This window comes from Vitis vinifera, chromosome 14, assembly GCF_030704535.1.
Source record: "Vitis vinifera cultivar Pinot Noir 40024 chromosome 14, ASM3070453v1".
NCBI classification, from domain to species: Eukaryota; Viridiplantae; Streptophyta; class Magnoliopsida; order Vitales; family Vitaceae; genus Vitis; species Vitis vinifera.
In genome coordinates this window covers 29,240,019-29,257,667 of record NC_081818.1, presented here as the reverse complement: position 1 = coordinate 29,257,667, position 17,649 = coordinate 29,240,019, and the positions used below count along the sequence as shown (strand labels likewise).

The window sequence follows — 17,649 nt, the reverse complement described above, 5'->3', positions numbered from 1 at the left end:
AAATTTTTAGAGTTATTTTAATTATATCTCACTTAATTTTCTTTAATCATTAAATATTTTTAAAATTGATATTTATGGGTGACTAAATAGTAGAAACAAATTATAAAACATTATGAAATAATTTCTTAATATTGTATCACAAGTATGTCATTTAGTGTTTTAGCGTCATCCTAGTATCCCACATTCCCACCCACATTTTTAAGTATTCTTATACAAAATCAAATAATTTTATTTTAGACAAAATTTTAGATGATATAGGAAAAATGGATAAAACAGTATTTTAAAAATAAATAAAATAAATTTATTATCTTCATCATGTAGAGACAATCATATTGAAATTATTCAATTTGTTTTTTCCCTTATTTTTTTAATGTCTTTGACAATAGGTTTGTCACATTTACAAGAAATGTCACTAATTTGATTGATTAGAATATGAAAATAGAGAAAATGGTATATATGTTAAAATTGATAAAAGAAAAAGAAGGATTTTTGTCCAAAGAAGAATCATTATAAAAAATTATTAATCAGAATGACATGGTTCATTAAAAGTTTATAGATCATTGTGTATCAATTTGATGTAATTCTTTGTATCGCATTACGCTATTGTCGCTTTGGAAAAACAAATAGAAAATTTGCATTTGAGTAATTAATAGGAAAGAAGGGATACATATATTATAAAATTCTCATTACTAGCATGCATGAAAAAGAAAAATGGAAAGTAAACATCTTCACTCTAATTACATACCAACTCACATGGCATTTAAATAACTTCATCTTTTAGTTGCAAAAGTGATATTGCACTGATGGGTTGTGGGAATGACCTTGTAGAAACAAGTTTCGAAGACACTTCTTGCATGGATGGACAAAATTGTGGATTAAAATGGAGACATTTGAGCGCCAATGACACTATAAGAGCTATGTTATTAGCAACTCGTGTACTTTTAGGAGATGAAAGACGTGAATCCAATACATCCTTTAACGTTGTGTTTTGAGTTGATGAAGATGATAATGAGGTGATAAATTCTCCTGGATGCATTCCCATCATCGTCTCCAATGCAACCATCCCAAAGCTATAAACGTCACATTTTTCAGTCACAACCATAGTATAAGCAAGCTCTACAAAATATAGAGAAAAAAAATGAGCATTCATGTTATTTATATAGAGAAAACTTATAAAATATTTTGAATTCTCGATCTAAAAAACTTTTGGAATTTTGTAAGGGTGTGACAATTGAAAAGATTCATAAGTAATGAAAACTAGTGAAGATTATAATCTAGCTTACCTGGTGCAATATAACCGTAAGTGCCTGCAAGAAGGGTTCGATTGGATGAATCATTATCTAACAATCTTGCAGTGCCAAAATCCGACACAAAAGCTTCAAGCTTAGAGTCCAAAAGAATGTTATTACTTGATATGTCTCGGTGAATGATGGGCAAGTCGCAGTCATGATGCATGTAGGATAAAGCATTAGCAATGCTTTTAACAACATTCACCCTCTTAATCCAATCCAATTCCACAGCCTCAACTTCATCCCTTAGCATACAATACAAGCTTCCTTTCTCCATATATTTGTAAACTAGAAACATGCATCTCTTATGTAGACAAAAGCCATGAAGTTTCACAATATTACGATGTCGTATTCTTGTTAGCATTTGAACTTCATTTTCAAAGCTTTTCAAGTAAGTTGGATCCTCTCTTTCCCATCCATGAAGTTTTTTCAAGGCAACCACCTTCCCGGAAGGTAGTTGTGCTCTATAAACGCTCCCATAGCCTCCCGTGCCTATGCAGTATTTGATGTCAAAATCTTCGGTTGCTTGGATGATGTCTTGATAAGCAATCACACCATCGAAGTCCCATATGGAAAATAGATCTCCATTTTTCACCTTTGTTGTCTCGAGTAATTGATTTTTTCTGATCCTTCGTTTATGGAAGAGAAAACCAAGGATTGCAACTGAAAGCAACAAGGTTGTAGATAAAGAAACAACAATGATGAGTGTGATTTGGTGCCTTTTCTTGCATCGTGCCCAACCTTTGATTTCACCACATAGACCTTTGTTGTGGCCAAATGCCTCTACCGGAGCTCTAGCTTGACCCTCCAACCGATTGTTTGATAAATCAATCAATGTCCATCTGTAGTTACTAGAAATAGAATAAGGAATGGTGCCAGAGAGGTTATTGTGGGAGAGATTGAAGTATTTTACTTCTTTCAAATTTCCCAACTGTGAAGGTATCTTTCCACTTATTAAGTTATTACTCATGTCTAGATGACTCAATTTCTTCAAATTTACCATTTCTTCGGGGATGAAACCACTGATTTGATTCTCACTGAGATCTAAATATGATAAATTCAAAAGATGCCCAATTTCAGGAGGAATAAAACCACTGATTTGATTACCTCGAAAAGAAAGAGAATTCATATTGGTAAGATTACCAAAAGATGAAGGGATGACACCAGTAAGGTTGTTATAACCCAGATTCAACTTATTCAGATTCTTCATTTTCCCAATTTCGGGAGGAATTGGACCATGTAGTCCATTATAAGAAAGTAAAAGCGACTTCAGATTCTTCATTTTCCCAATTTGAGGAGGGATAAAACCACTTATTTGATTACCATCAAGATAGAGAGTAGTCAAAGTGGTAAGATTACCAAAAGATGAAGGGATGACACCAATAAGGTTGCTATAACCCAAATCCAAAAAAATCAGATTCTTCATTTTCCCAATTTCAGGAGGAATCGAACCATGTAGTGGATTAGAACAAAGGGTGAGGTAGAGCAACTGAGTGAGGTTAGCCAAGGACAGAGGTATCTCACCTGTAAGATTGTTATCATGGAGAGAAAGAACAGTGAGTTGAGTAAGAGTACCTATTTGGTGCGGGATGCTACCATTGAGTCCACAGGCAGAAAGGTTGAGCTCAACCAGGCTGGGAAATGAAGAAAACTCCAATTTGCTAAGCTCACCCAATTCTTTTCCTGAACCGTAAAGGGCGATTCCAGTCACTCTTCCGGCATTATTGCAATATACACCATCCCAGTGGCAATGAGCAGAGGTAGAATTCCACCAACCGGTGCTGCGCAGAGCCTCTGCCTCATCAGTTGATGAAGATGGTGATGATATTGCTTTGGCAAGGGAGAATAACATCATCATCATGGTACTGGTAACTATTACCACTGCTGTAGAAATAATAACGGAGGACACCATCTTTAATTCACTGCAATTAATTAAACCTTACCACACACTTTTATAATGCAAATATAAATATTGAACAACCACAGCCCATTATAAACCTTCTTTCAAGTATAAATTAACACAAAAAACACGGACTATGGCATAATTTCCAACATGCAATTGAAATCCATTCAACAACTACAGCCCATATTCCACGTTTGGTAGGTTTTCCCATCAAATACTTTGAATAAAAAAAGCATTAACGTTGATCAATTGTGGATTCGTTCATTGCATTTTCCAAGCTACACCATATTTACGTAAAAGACTAAGAAGAAGACTTAGAAGAATCAACCCAATTCAAAGAATAATAAATCATAAATAAATAAAAAAATCTTTGTAAAATTTTTTAAAAGCACCTAGGTTTGATAATGATATTAAGAAGACTAACTAAAAATATTTCATATTTGATATATGAAAGTGTTTTCTTAAATAACTTAGGTGTTTGATAAATTCTTCAAAACCAATTTTAGAATTTTAGCTAATCATCATGAGTGATTCATGGATAATCACTGAAAATACACTAATTACAAAAACTACTATAAATTAAGAATGTTTTATCTAAAATCAATCCTAAACAAGTTCTAAATAATGTGATCACTCAATTAAGCTTATACTTTATTTATTCATAATAATGGATTTTTAGAAGATTTCATAAGGAATGAGACAATATTTTTCAAAGGCCTTTGGAAAATCCTGCAAAGTTTTACATGAAAATGAGATTTGAGAAGTCAAACAAAATGAAAAATGAAAAGAATGACCCTTCACAAACACAAATGATCATTAAAAGAAAATTTAAAAGTTAAATAAAATATTCATAATGAGTCAACAGATTAAATTACGTGTGATTTACGCATTATGAATTTGTTGACTCATTATGAAACTAGATAAAAGTTTGACAAAACCAAAATGACACGCTCAAAATGAGAATGGGATAAAATTCTCTAAGAATCTTTGAAAAACCACATGCTATTAGGTAAAATAAATCTCAATCATTTTAATTTAGTGGGAAGACCACCATGAATGAAATTTCTTTGTCACCACTAAGTGGATTGCAAGAAAAGCAATGTGAACATTGACACTCACTGAGATTGTCTTTGTGGACTAGGTGAGAACACAAAAATGTGAAAGGGCAATATTTTTTAAATAATTGCAACTTGGGTAAGCTTTTACTGTGTTTACATGAAAAAGGAAATTATAAAGGATGATAGGAGAAATGAAATGAAATGAATGAGATTCACACAAAAACCTTTATGGGGTTTTTGACACAATTAGTCAATTTTTTCCCCCTTTCTCTTCCATGTTAACTTATCTAAGTCTTTGACACTTACTTATTTTATACTCTCACTACACTTTCTCTCGTAACATCTTTTAAATTTAAAATTTTTCACTCTTTCGTGTGTTCATATTTGTTTAATAATTTTTAGACACATTAAATAAAAAATGATAATATATAAAATAATAATACATTAAAAAAAATTAATATAAGCATAAATGGATAATAGACAAAAAAAAAATATTATCCCATTAAACACAAAATAATAATATATTAAAAAAATTAATATAAGCATAAATGGATAATAGACAAAAAAAAATATTATCCCATTAAACACAAAATAATAATATATATAAAATAACTAATGAAAACAAATTTAATATAAACATAAATACATAATAGACAAAAAATGAAATTTTTTATCCCACAAATAAAACATTTGATAATTTCAAATATTAATGATAATAATAAATTTTTCTCTTTTACCTTTTTTTTTCAACCAAACTATTTTTGGATTATTTGTTATAATTAAAACAAATATAGTTTCTCTAATTTCAAAAGGTAAAGGTAGAAATTTTTCTTCTAAATTTTTGTTTTCTACATTACTTATATAAAGTTCTTGTTTCCTTTACTCCTAATAGCATATTTTTAAAAGAATTTATAGTCTAATATAAGATTTTTAAACATTATAAATCAAAATGCAAATGTAAAATTTTTCAAGAACCTTTGAAAAACCGTTTCTAAATAATTTAGGTTATATTTGGTTCTTGGAAAGTAATAAAGATTTCTCATATTTTGTTGTAATATAAAAAATATTAAAGAAAATCAAATATAATTAAAACTAGTAAAAATCTTATGTATTTTTCAAATTACTTAATCTGTATAACGATGGGTTAAAATAAGTAAATAAGTTTAAAGTAACAAATAAAAATAAATTATTGATTTTAATTTTTTTTTCTTTTTTCTATTTTTCTTTTTTATTTTCTTTCCCATACATTTTCTCCCAAGTTTTCCGAGAAACAAACATAGCCATTAACCATTATTCAACTAAGTTGCGTGTTGTTTACTTTTAATAATAAATTTTCTAAAGGTTCATAGCCAAAATATGAGACTTTTACTATGGTGGAAAAAAATGTGAATGTAATCATATCTTTCGAGGCAATATTTTCCAAGGCTCTTTATTACTGCACACTTTTATAATATATAAATATTGGTTGGTGTCTAAGAGGCTCTCTTCCCTTAAACACGCACTAAGTCAAGCAACTATTTTCTAGTCTACAGCTAAAGTCTCTAATATATATTAATAATAATGTCTAGTTCAATTGATGATTCGTGATTTAATTTCTAAGAGCATCCAATTGAAATCCATTAACAACTTGGGGAAGCTTCCTATCAAATAAATTGAAGAAAAAAATATTGATGTTGAGATCAATGATGGATTTATACATATAATTTTCCAATCCACACCATGTTCGCGTAAAAGACCAAGAAGAAAACTTAGATGAGTCGACTGAAATTAAATAATGACGAACTCACAAAAATTATATACCTAAAAATCATTGTAAATTTTCTTATAAGTATGTTTGAAAATGATTTTGAAAAGGTTAAAAGTGTCTCATATATCATACATAAAAGTGTTTTATTAGATAAATTAAATGTTTTACAAATTCTTTAAAATCACTTTTAAAAATTTAGATAATAACTAGTTAAACTTGATACTTATTATTTAATGACTTAAATTAGCTTTAACTTAAATTATTCTCAGTTAGATTGTTGACTTGAAACTTATTATTTAATTTTTATTTTAAATATTAAGGTTGTTTTAATACATCAAATCAATGTTTTTATTACTAGATCGGTCATTAAATAGAAAAATTATCAGTCCATGATTCACAAATTAGAGTCATAGTTGAACCATGTCAAACCAGTAGCATCATAAATATATAATTTATATATTATAAAAAATTAAAATTAAAAATATAAATATAATTCAAACTTTAATGATATTTAATTTTTTATATTTGACATCATCAAATGAAATGAGGACAAGTTCAAATATAAATGTATTAATATTTAAAAACATATATAATATTTAAGTCCGAAGACGTATTTAAAATAAAATAAAAAGATAATATTAAATTTTATTTACATAAAAACATTATATATATTATTATTTATAATTTAAAGATTACTACATTGTTTAATTTATAATCTTTAATACTTATTATAATAAAAATAAAAATAAACTTAAATATATATGTTTAGTTAAGAGTTCAAATTAATGAAACATTAAATATAAAAAACTATTAAAAAACAATTTATATTCAATTATTCATCACATATAATCTGATTTTATTTCCTATCTAAAAAACCTTCCTAATTTAAATATTTTTAATATAGGAGATAAAAACTCTATCTCTACGTATGTATTTTTGGAAAAATTGGGAGAAGGCATACTAGAATTGAAATATTTGAAAAACAATTTCATTGTTGTTTTTCATTTCAAAACAAAAGAACTAAAATGTATTTTATTTTATATACTATTTTTAAAACGTAATAGCCAAAATATCCTTATTTTAATACTTTTTATGAATTTAAAAAAATAACTAAGTGTACATGAAATTAATAAATTTATATCATTTTTCACCTTCCATTTCTCTCTTTTACTTTTTTTTTCTTTAATTATTATGACTAAAACAAATTTATGTTTTTTTTTATCCGATAATGATGAAACAATTTTCTTCTAAATTTTTGTCCTCCGTATCAATGATGGAGGGTTTATATCTTATGTTCATTCATTTTTTCATTTAAAATTTATTTTAAACATATTTAAATCATATTTATTTTTTAGAGTTAATTTAATTGAGATCTCTTAAGATTTGTTGTAAATACATTTAACTACTATTAGATTCAAATTTTATTGATTACCATATTATAAATTTATTATATTTATAAAACATATTTTTTAGAAAGATTTTTTATTAAAAAAATAAAATAAAATAAGTAGATATGTTTAACAATTCTCTTAAAAATAAATTTTATTCTCTAAAAAAATAAATTTTATATATAAAATACATTTATAATGTTGTTAATTAATAAAATTTAAAATCTATAGCAACTTAATATATTTACACTAAATCTCATAGGGCATTGTTAATGAAATTAGCCCCTCTTGAAGCCTATAAACTTTAAAATGGTGGTTCAATTTTTTTTTTTTTTTGAAAGTTTCTTATAAGAAACTTATGTTTAGGGATAATATCGACAATTTAATATAGGAGCCAATTTTATAACTAGATTTGAAAATGCATAAATGCAAAAAAGTTCAATATATCATCAGCTCCATAGTATGAAAAAAAAAAAAAAAACCAAAAGAAAAAGAAGAAAAAAAAAATACTATTATGGCCGAAATTGACTGTGCCATGACTCGTGACATTATGGTCTTGAGACCTTGAACTCTTGATACAGGGGCAGGAAGTCGACTCTGGAGGCCTAACTCATAGGCTATAGTCGAACTTTAAAAATAAGCCCAAGTCCAATCCCAAAGGGATTGGATCGCGGTTAGATAGGCAATACTAGGTTTTGACTAACATGCCAAATATTTACATCCTTATTCGAAAGTGTTAATGATATATTATATTTCAATAAAATGAGGAGCATTAATGTCGTACTTGTCTTCATAGTTCACCTAAATTATTCAATTTAAATAGTATTTTTTTTATTTTAAATATGAGTCAATAAGCATCACTTGTATGTCATTTGGTGTTTGGGTTGGATGATACTATTTTCACACTCCCACCAATATTTTTTAGTGCTCTTCTTGTACATGATCAAATAATTTTATTTTGTACAAAATTTTAAATACTTTGGAAAATAAATAAGGTGGGATTTTTAAAAATAAACTCAATAAATTTATTATCTTCACCACATTGTTGTGTAATTATTCAATTTGTTTTTTTTTTCCATTCTTATTGTACACCTTGGACAATAGATTCATTGTGTCAATAAAAATCTTACAAAATTTGATTGATTAGAATGGAAACTTGAGAAATAGTGTGTTCAAATTTTAAAAAGAAATTAAGAGGATTTCTCTCTTACAAAATGATGACTATCATTACTGTTATTGGTATTATTAATTAATGTCGGTGTTATTATTATCATCATTATTATAAATTGTTAAGTTATAAGAAACTATAAAGTAAAAATGAAAAAAAGAAGAAGAGATGTCAAATTTTGGTATTTAAAGAGAAAAGTATTTTATTATGATTGTACATACAAATTTTGTGAAGTCTTACAATATAAGCAAAACAATATGAAAAACAATGCAAAATAAAAATTTTATTAAAATTATTAAATTGTGGGGCACAATTTTTATGGTAATTCTTTTACAAAAAAATACATCCCTCTAATTCTTTCATTTTGATCACAATTTGAAAGACGATGATAAAAATGTTTCTTTAATTTTAGAGATCAATCAAGAGTCATAAGTGGCTTATTCCCAAAAGAACTCTTTGAAATGAGAGTTCTTTTACCTTTCTGAATGACAGTTGTGCTTTGTAAACACTCTCATAACCTCTAGTGCCTATGCAGTATTTGATATCAAAATCCTCAATTGCTTGGATAATGTCTTGATAAGCAATCACACCATCATAGTCCCATATGGAAAACAAATCTCCATTTTTCACCTTTGTTTCTCGAGTAATTGATTTTTTTCGGTCCTTCATTTATGGAAGAGAAACCCAAGGATCGCAACTGAAAGCAACAAGGTTGCATATAAAGAAACAACAATGATGAGTGTGATTTGGCGTCTCTTATTGCATCGTGGCCAACCTTTAATTTCACCACATAGGCCTTTGTTGTGGCCAAATGCTTCTACTGAAGCTCTAGACTGCAATTGAAAAGATATACGACCCTCCAACTGATTGTGTGATAAATCAATTTTTGTCCACATGTAGTTAGAAAGAGAATGAGGAATGGCATCAGAGATCTTATTGTAGGAGAGATTGAAGTATTCTACTTCTTTCAAATTTTCGAATTGGGATGTATTTTTCCACTTGTTAAGTTATTAGTTATGTCTAGATAACCTAATTTCTTTAAATTCCCATTTTCTATAGGAATGAAACCATTTATTTGATTCCCACTAAGATCTAGATATGATAAATTGAAAAGATTTCCAACATGAGAGATAAAACCACTTATTTGATTACCTCTAAGAATAAGAGAAGTCATATGGGTAAGATTACCAAAAGAAAAATGGACAACACCAGTAAGATTCTTATAACCTAAATTCAAAATATTAAAATTATTCATTTTCCCAATTTCAGAAAGAATTGGACCATGTAGTCCATCATATGAAAGAGAATGACACTAGATTCTTTATTTTCCCAATTTCATGAGGGATAAAACCACTTATTTGATTACCTCTAAGAATAAGATAAGTTGGATTGGTAAGATTACCAAAAGATGAAAATTTTGACCGTTGAATTTTGACTTAATATCTGTTGGAATTTGAATTTTGAAGTTAAATATTGCAACTGGAGTCTTGCACAAAATCTGCAACATCCAAATATTTTCTTGTTTTTATTTGGTCAAGATTTGGTTTCTATTTTATAAAAAGTAGTTGTTCATCATCTAGTAGCTTGATTTTCTGCTATTCTAATGTCATTTCAGTTACAAGCTCATGTATAAATTCAGCACTCTTCATCAATAAAATGTGTTCCAGCAGCCCAAAAATATATATTCTGCATAAGTGTTTAATCTTAGACCAACATTGTGGTATCAGAGCCATAGTTATCTTGAGGGGTCAGTGAGTTGAGTGAGCCTGAATATCTTAAGAGTGCCTAAACACCTAAAGACCCGTGAAGTGAGTGAACCCAAAACACCACGAGTGAACCCAAACACCTTCTAAAATCATCTAGCAATGGAGGAGTCAAGTCTCACAGTTGCACCATCAATTCTTGATGGAGACAATTATGAAACTTGGGCTATTAGAATGATAGTTCATCTACAAGCATTTGATGTTTGGGAAGCAGTGGAAGAAAATTATGAAGTTCCTCCCCTGGGAGCCAATCCAACTGTGGCTCAAATGAAGTTGCATAAAGAAAGAAAGACAAGAAAGGTTAAAGCAAAAGCTTGCTTGTTTGCTGTAGTTTCACCATCAATTTTCATCAAAATCATGAAAATTGATTCAACTATAGAAATTTGGGAGTATCTCAAGGAGGAATACAAAGGAGATGAAAGAATCAAGAACATGCAGGTGATGAACTTGATTCGAGAATTTCAAGAAGAAAATGAGGGAGTCTGATGCTGTTAAAGACTATGCTACACAACTTCTTTCAATAGCAGACAAAGTTAGGCTACTTGGAAAAGAATTTTCCAATGAGAAGATTGTTCAAAAGATATTGGTTACACTTCCTGAGAAATATGAAGCTACAATTTCCTCTTTGGAGAATTCAAAGGATCTGTCAACTAATAGCTTGATAGAATTATTACATTCCTTGGAGGCTATGGAACAAAAAAGACTCATGAGACAAGGAAATACTGTAGAAGGAGCATTTCAAGCAAGAATGCAGAAAAATGCAGGCCATAAAAATGGAAAGATGAACAACAACAAGCCATGCAGCAACAACCAGAAAAATGGAGTATTTCCACCTTGTCCTCATTACAAGAAGACAAATCATTCTCCACAAAAATGTTGGTGGAGACCAAATGTGAAATGCAACGAGTGTGGTAAACAAGGACATGTGGAGAGGATTTGCAAAAATCAACAGCAGGAAGAAACTAGTGCAGCAGTTGACTATTGCCACGAGGAGCAACTGTTTGCAGCAACGTGTTTTGCTAATAAGAGTACCTCTGAAAGCTGGTTTGTGGATAGTGGTTATACAAACCACATGATAAATAATCAAGATCTCTTTAGAGAACTTGATAGAATAGCTATTTCCAAAATCAGAATTGGAAATGGTGAGTATATTCCAGTGAAGGGCAAAGGAACGGTTGCTATCGAAAGCCAAACAAGTTTGAAACTCATTTATGATGTTTTGTTTGTGCCTGACATTGACCAAAACTTATTCAGTGTTGGACAGCTCGTTGAGAAAGAATTTAAAATTTATTTTGAAGATAGGAATTGCATTATCAAGGATGCTGAAGGCAAAGAGGTGTTCAACATAAAAAATGAAGGGCAAGAGTTTTACCTTGAATTTACTGGAAGATGAGCATGTTGTTGTTTTACAGAGCATGTTGTTGTTTTACAACAAGATAGCACAACAATGTTTTAGCATAGAAGGCTCGAGCACTTTCATCATGATGTTGTGTTCTACATATAGTTGAAGGACTTCCTGACTTAGAAAAGATCTTCCTATATGTGCTACTTGTCAATATGGGAAGCAAACTAAACTTTCCTTTCCAAAGAAAACATCCTGGAGAGCAACCCAAAAACTGCTTTTAATCCATATGATGTTGGTGGACCTCAAAAGACGCCATCCTTGAAAGGGAATGCAGGCAATGTTCACCAGCTCACTACACCATATAATCCACAACAAAATGAAGTCTTGGAGAGGAAAAATAGAACAATTTTGGAGATGACAAGATGCCTTCTGCATGAAAAAGATCTACCTAAAAAATTTTGGGCTAAAACTGCAAGTACAGCAGTATATTTTCTGAACAGATTGCCAACAAAAGCGTTAAAGAAGCAGACCCCTTTTGAAGTTTTGTTTGAGTTTCTACATGCAAGACTTGGAGTTTGCATCTACGAAGTCAAGGAGGAGTGTTGAATTTTGACTTAGTATCTACTGGAATTTGAATTTTGAAGTTAAATATTGCAATTAGAGTCTTGCACAAAATTTGCAACATCCAAATATTTTCTTATTTTTATTTAGTCAAGATTTGGTTTCTATTTTATAGGAAGCAGTTGTTCATCATCTAGTAGCTTGATTTTCTACTATTCTAATGTCATTTCAATTACAAGCTCATGTATAAATTCAGCACTCTTCATCAATAAAATGTGTTCCAACAGTCCAAAAATATATATTCTGCATAAGTGTTTAATCTTGGACCAACAATGACACTAGCAAGGTTGTTGTAATGCAAATACAAAATATTTAGATTCTTCATTTTCCAAATTTCAGGAGGAATCGAACCATGTAGTCAATTAGAATGAAGGAAGAGGTACTTCAACTGAGTGAGGTTAGCCAAGGAAAGAGGTAGCTCACCTATAAGATTGTTTTGAGGGAGAATAAAATAGGTGAGTTGAGTAAGAGTACCTATTTGGTGTGGGATGCTACCATTGAGTCCACAGTTAGAAAGGAAGAGCCCAACCAGGCTGGGAAAAGAAGAAAACTTCAATTTGCTAAGCTCACCTGATTTTTTTCCTGAATAGGAAAGGTGTATTTCGGTCACGCTTCCGCGCTCATTACAAACTACACCATCCCAGGTGAAATGAGCAGAAGTAGAATTCCACCAGCCGGTGCTGCGCAGAGCTTCTCCCTCATCAGTTGATGATGGTGATGATACTGCATTGGCAAGGGAGAATAATATCATGGTAACTACCCATACCACTACTCCTGCTGTAGAAATGAAGGATGCCATCTTTAATTCAGTCCTAGCTTCTGTGCAAACCCTACAGACTTATACATATATATATATATATATATATAGATATATAGATAGGGATGTGCACATTGTGCAGACTCGGTCACAAAAGTTTTAATTCACAGTATTTCGTGTTTGTTTGGTTTCTTTGTTTTTTATTCATATATGCTGCATTCAGTTGCCATTTGTTGGACTCATTGAATTCAGTTGAAGAATCCAAACAAAAAAAACCCCAACTACAAAATCCATTGCCGCCTTCCAACTATAATGGCTTTTCCATCTCGCCCCTGCATTGCAGCAGAGGTGAGAAGATAAAAAACCTTCTCAATGGATTTTTTTTTTTTTTGCTGGGAAAGATAAAAAGATATTTTCAAAACCTTTACACATAAGTGTAATACTGTTTCATGGTGAATAACCTAAAAAAAACTATTTTATATTTAAGTATCTAAATAAAATTTTGTTCCTGAAAGTCATTGAACAATGTTTTTAATTTTCTTTTCTAATTATTTTTAAAATTCTGTCAAACAGGCCCTTAATATGCAGCAGTTTCAATTTCTTCAGACTTCAATTGAGCCTGATGAAGATCCCAGTCCTACAGTTTAAGCTTCATTGGGCTGTCATATCCCAGGTAGTTTCACTTTTTAACTAAAAATAACATGTTTGACATCATCCAACATAACTCAAGTTCCTTATTATCCAGTAAAAACAAAATAACTACAAAAACAATGACAGGAATCAAGATGTGTGTCCACTGCTCAATTATTCATGATTTCTTGGGCCAAAGTTTGCATACATTGAAACAACCCAAGTTATTTTATTCTGCAACCTGCTTTGGAGGGTACTCACCAGGACAGTTATGAAGGTAGAACATTCTCTCTTCTTCTTGTTAATGGTTTTACACTACAATTGAAAAAGATCAGGCCCTGATTGAAAACTTGAACAACATAGAATGATGGTAAGACTTTCCAGGAGTCACAATCTGTGAAGGAAAATTAGGATGATTCACCGAGTCAGGGAACCCTTGAGTCTCCAAACACAGGGCCGCATGGGCTTGATAAACAAATCCACCCTTCCCCTTCACGTCCTTCAAAGAATTAGAAGTGTAAAATTGCAGCCCTGGTGCATTGGTGTAGAGCTCCAACATTCTTCCAGACTTCTTATGGTGCACCATGGCCGCCAACCCCACCTTGTTGGGGGCAGTATCATCCAGCACATAGTTAATATCAAAGCCACTAGGGAGCTTGTTGATTTTGCTTCCAATGGTGCAGGGTTTGAGGAAATCATATGGTGTTCCCTTCACAGGGACAATTTTGCCTGTGGGGATGAGCTCTTTATCAACTGGAGTGATGTGGGAACCGAAGATCTGGATTTCGTTGGACAGGATATCGCCAGAGGTGTGACCACCCAGGTTCCAATAGGCATGCTGAGCGAGGTTTACTGGGGTGGCCTTGTTTAGAGCTTTGGCTTTCATGGTTACAATCAATTGATAATCACCAACAAGCATATATGTGACGGTGGCAATGAGGTCACCAGGAAATCCTGCATAAAATTGGATACAGTTTCAGTGTAGATAACATCTCTATCTAAGAAGCCCAACACAACACATGCTATTCAATTTGGTTATCATAGCTCACGTTATCATAATATTTATTCAAGCATAATATAGATGCACTTACCTTCTTCACCATCTAAGCTGTGATAGCTGAACATGATGTAAGGAGAATGACCGCCTTTCTCATATTTACTCACTCTCCAAGCAACTTTACCGAATCCTTTAGGCCCGCCTAGTATCCATATAACAAAATTCAGTAAAACAAAATAGCTGGAATAAATCAAGGAAAATGTTTATTCTTTTGCCAGGCTGATTGGAGAATTTTGCCAGTTAGGTTAGAATAAGAACAAAGTACCATGAAGCATGTTTTTCCCGTCATTAGCAACTAGCTTATAGTGGGTTCCGTTCAATGTAAATTGTGCGCCTCCAATCCTATTAGCCACTCGTCCAACAATGGCACCGAAATTCGTTGTATCATTCTGAAACAAATGAATGCATAAGAAGAACGGCCTTCAGTGAACTAATCACTATTGATTTTGGTCAAAATATCAAGAACAGAAGCACAAATCGTAGGGCTCAGTCAAGAGCCTAGGGGAAAAAAATATTAATATAAGCCCCATTTTATTCAATATGTTAACAAAAACCATTTGCAATTTGTTAAAATAAGTGCATTCGGTGTCTCCTACAATAAATGTACCCTACTGAGTGGATTAAAAAAACAGGGAGATACCAATTGGCATTGAATTTATCTATGAATTTTTCTACAGTATGCAGCATCCTAACCAAGACAAAAAAAGACTTGTATGTCAAGCTTGGATCAGACTTTGACTATTTCATCCAAAATGGTATCTAATGAGGGTAGATCAAGTCTTTTATGGCATTTGATATTAGTATCATTTAGGCAACCCATTCTCGGGTTGAAGAGAGGCATTATTGCACTCCAACAATCGAGTCAAGCATAAAAAAAGGATTGGGGTCGGCTTCATATAAGCATATTCCACATGTCCAGATCAGTTGTTGCTGTCAATGGCAAATTTCTTTAAGGGAAGGTGAGACATTTTCAGTCAACAAGAAGACTTTCGAGTGTCACCAGATAAAGACAAGGACCAGATAAGCATGCTACAATCTTCCACGCCATCGACTTGGTTTTCTTGTGTGAGAGTCGATAGAAAATATGACTGGGAGAAGTGGACATAGAGTGTGGGACAAAATGGAAAATATTAAGCTATCAAGCCCTCCCTTTTTTTTTGGGTTAATGGCAGTATATAAACTAGGTAAAACATCAGTGAAGATACCCTTATACTAAATTTCATTGAATGGAGTCTTTTTCCCAGATTCAAACAAAACCCTAAAACAATTTGAATGAAAATCTAGAAGATTTACAGATACTGATCTATGGATGACTAACTTATGAAGATCCACCACAGATAATGTTCAATATGAAAGCTTGTTCTATCATAGAACTAGTTCAAAGGGCACGAACACAAACTGAAAGGAAAATTTTACAAATTGCAGAGAAAGTAAAGGAGCTTTTGTACTAAACCTAACATTTCATCAAATGGGGCAGTCAGACTTTTAGCAAATACCCTTCTGAAATGCCAAAACTGCCCCTTATCCAATGCTGAAACTAGAGCTCCCTTTATCACACAAATCCACTCAGAGAGATAGCAAGAAGAAGAAGAAGAAGAAGAAGAAGAAGAAGAAGAAAACATTGCAAACAGAAAAAATTTCACACCTTGTACTCCTTAGTTGAATCATACCCAAGAACAACATCAGCCAACTTCCCTGGAAAAGAAAAGAAAGTTGTTGAGAAAATCTTAAAAACCCCAAACAAACAGAATAACAGAAAGTGAAGAAGCCAAAATGAACAGACCATTTTTGTCAGGAAGAACAACTGAAACAATGGCTGCACCCCACTTGGTGAACTTCGCTGAGAAATCTCCTTTCCTGAGCTCATATATTCCACCATCTTCCTTTTTTGCCACCGAACCAGTGGCAAAACAAAAGACAAGTGTGATGAAGCAAACAAAAACAGAGATATTGGCCATCAAAATAAGATCCAAAGCCTCTTCTTGGAAGCTTTCTGAATGCCAAAGGGGGTTATATATAGGTATATCAAAGTTAGTCAGAGGAAGAAAATTGAGATTAGTATTGAACAGAGGAATTATTGCAAAAGTCCAAATGGAGGGAGATGGTGAAATCTGAAAGCATGAGCCAGTTGTCTAGACTTAGCAAGGTGCACTTGGACTGCCAAGATTCTTCACTAGGCATTTTCTGATAGTGGGACCAATAATGATATTTTTTTTTAAATAAAAAAACTATTATATGCTTTGTCTTAAGGGAGGAATTTTTTGGATGATCTGTAATAATATATTAAAGTAATGTTGTTTTATATCAAGATAACAATGTTTAACTTTTCCTTTTAGCTTCCTTTTTAGTTGATGTCTCTCATTTTCATCTTCGTTTTCTCTCATTTTATTTTTCGGTTATGAGGGCCAAATAAGCAAAAAGAAAAAAAATGGGGGGATGGGAAAGAAAAAAGAAAAGAAAGGAAAAAAGAAACCCACCACTTCTAAGGTGTGACTTTATCTATTTTCAATGAACAATTGAGTAACTTATCAGTTGCAACATGAGAGTCATGTGCCTTTGCATCCACTTGCTCATGTGACATGCTTCTGGGTGTTGAATGTAACTTGAGATACCCAAACACATCCCAATTGCACTCTCATCACTTTCCCTCTTTCAGTGTAAGTATCCAATGTTCTGCCCATCAACTTTTCAGATTTCTTAATTGAATAATTCTTTTGATTATTTTCTATCATATGTTCTTTTTGTCCCCCCTGACAAGATTATGAAAAATATCAAGTTTATAGGTCCACTTCTCATGGGCCCAACTAGACATCATGAGGGCTGGCACAGTTGGGGCTCAAACCCAAAATAAATTAACTCCTGGGCTGAGTGTTTTTGTCCCAGCAAATTGAAGATACCCAGCATCTGACAAATAAAAATATAT

At 31.7% G+C, this 17,649-nt stretch overlaps 2 protein-coding genes across 2 annotated transcripts; both read right to left on the bottom strand.

Annotated features, from left to right (window-relative positions):
• Positions 1 to 624: 624 nt before the first annotated feature.
• On the bottom strand, positions 625 to 3,227 carry LOC100248942 (MDIS1-interacting receptor like kinase 2-like). Its single transcript, XM_002275328.5, has 2 exons — positions 1,284 to 3,227; positions 625 to 1,116 (listed from the first exon to the last, which is right to left on the bottom strand). The coding sequence occupies exons 1-2, from the start codon at positions 3,199 to 3,201 to the stop codon at positions 761 to 763; spliced, it is 2,274 nt and encodes a 757-aa protein (XP_002275364.2). The 5' UTR covers positions 3,202 to 3,227; the 3' UTR covers positions 625 to 760.
• Positions 3,228 to 13,810: 10,583 nt separating this feature from the next.
• LOC100245569 (uncharacterized) lies at positions 13,811 to 16,875 on the bottom strand. Its single transcript, XM_002282832.4, has 5 exons — positions 16,510 to 16,875; positions 16,372 to 16,421; positions 14,992 to 15,115; positions 14,761 to 14,868; positions 13,811 to 14,623 (listed from the first exon to the last, which is right to left on the bottom strand). Exons 1-5 carry the CDS (start codon positions 16,682 to 16,684, stop codon positions 14,001 to 14,003), a joined length of 1,080 nt encoding a protein of 359 aa, XP_002282868.1. The 5' UTR covers positions 16,685 to 16,875; the 3' UTR covers positions 13,811 to 14,000.
• Positions 16,876 to 17,649: the final 774 nt, after the last annotated feature.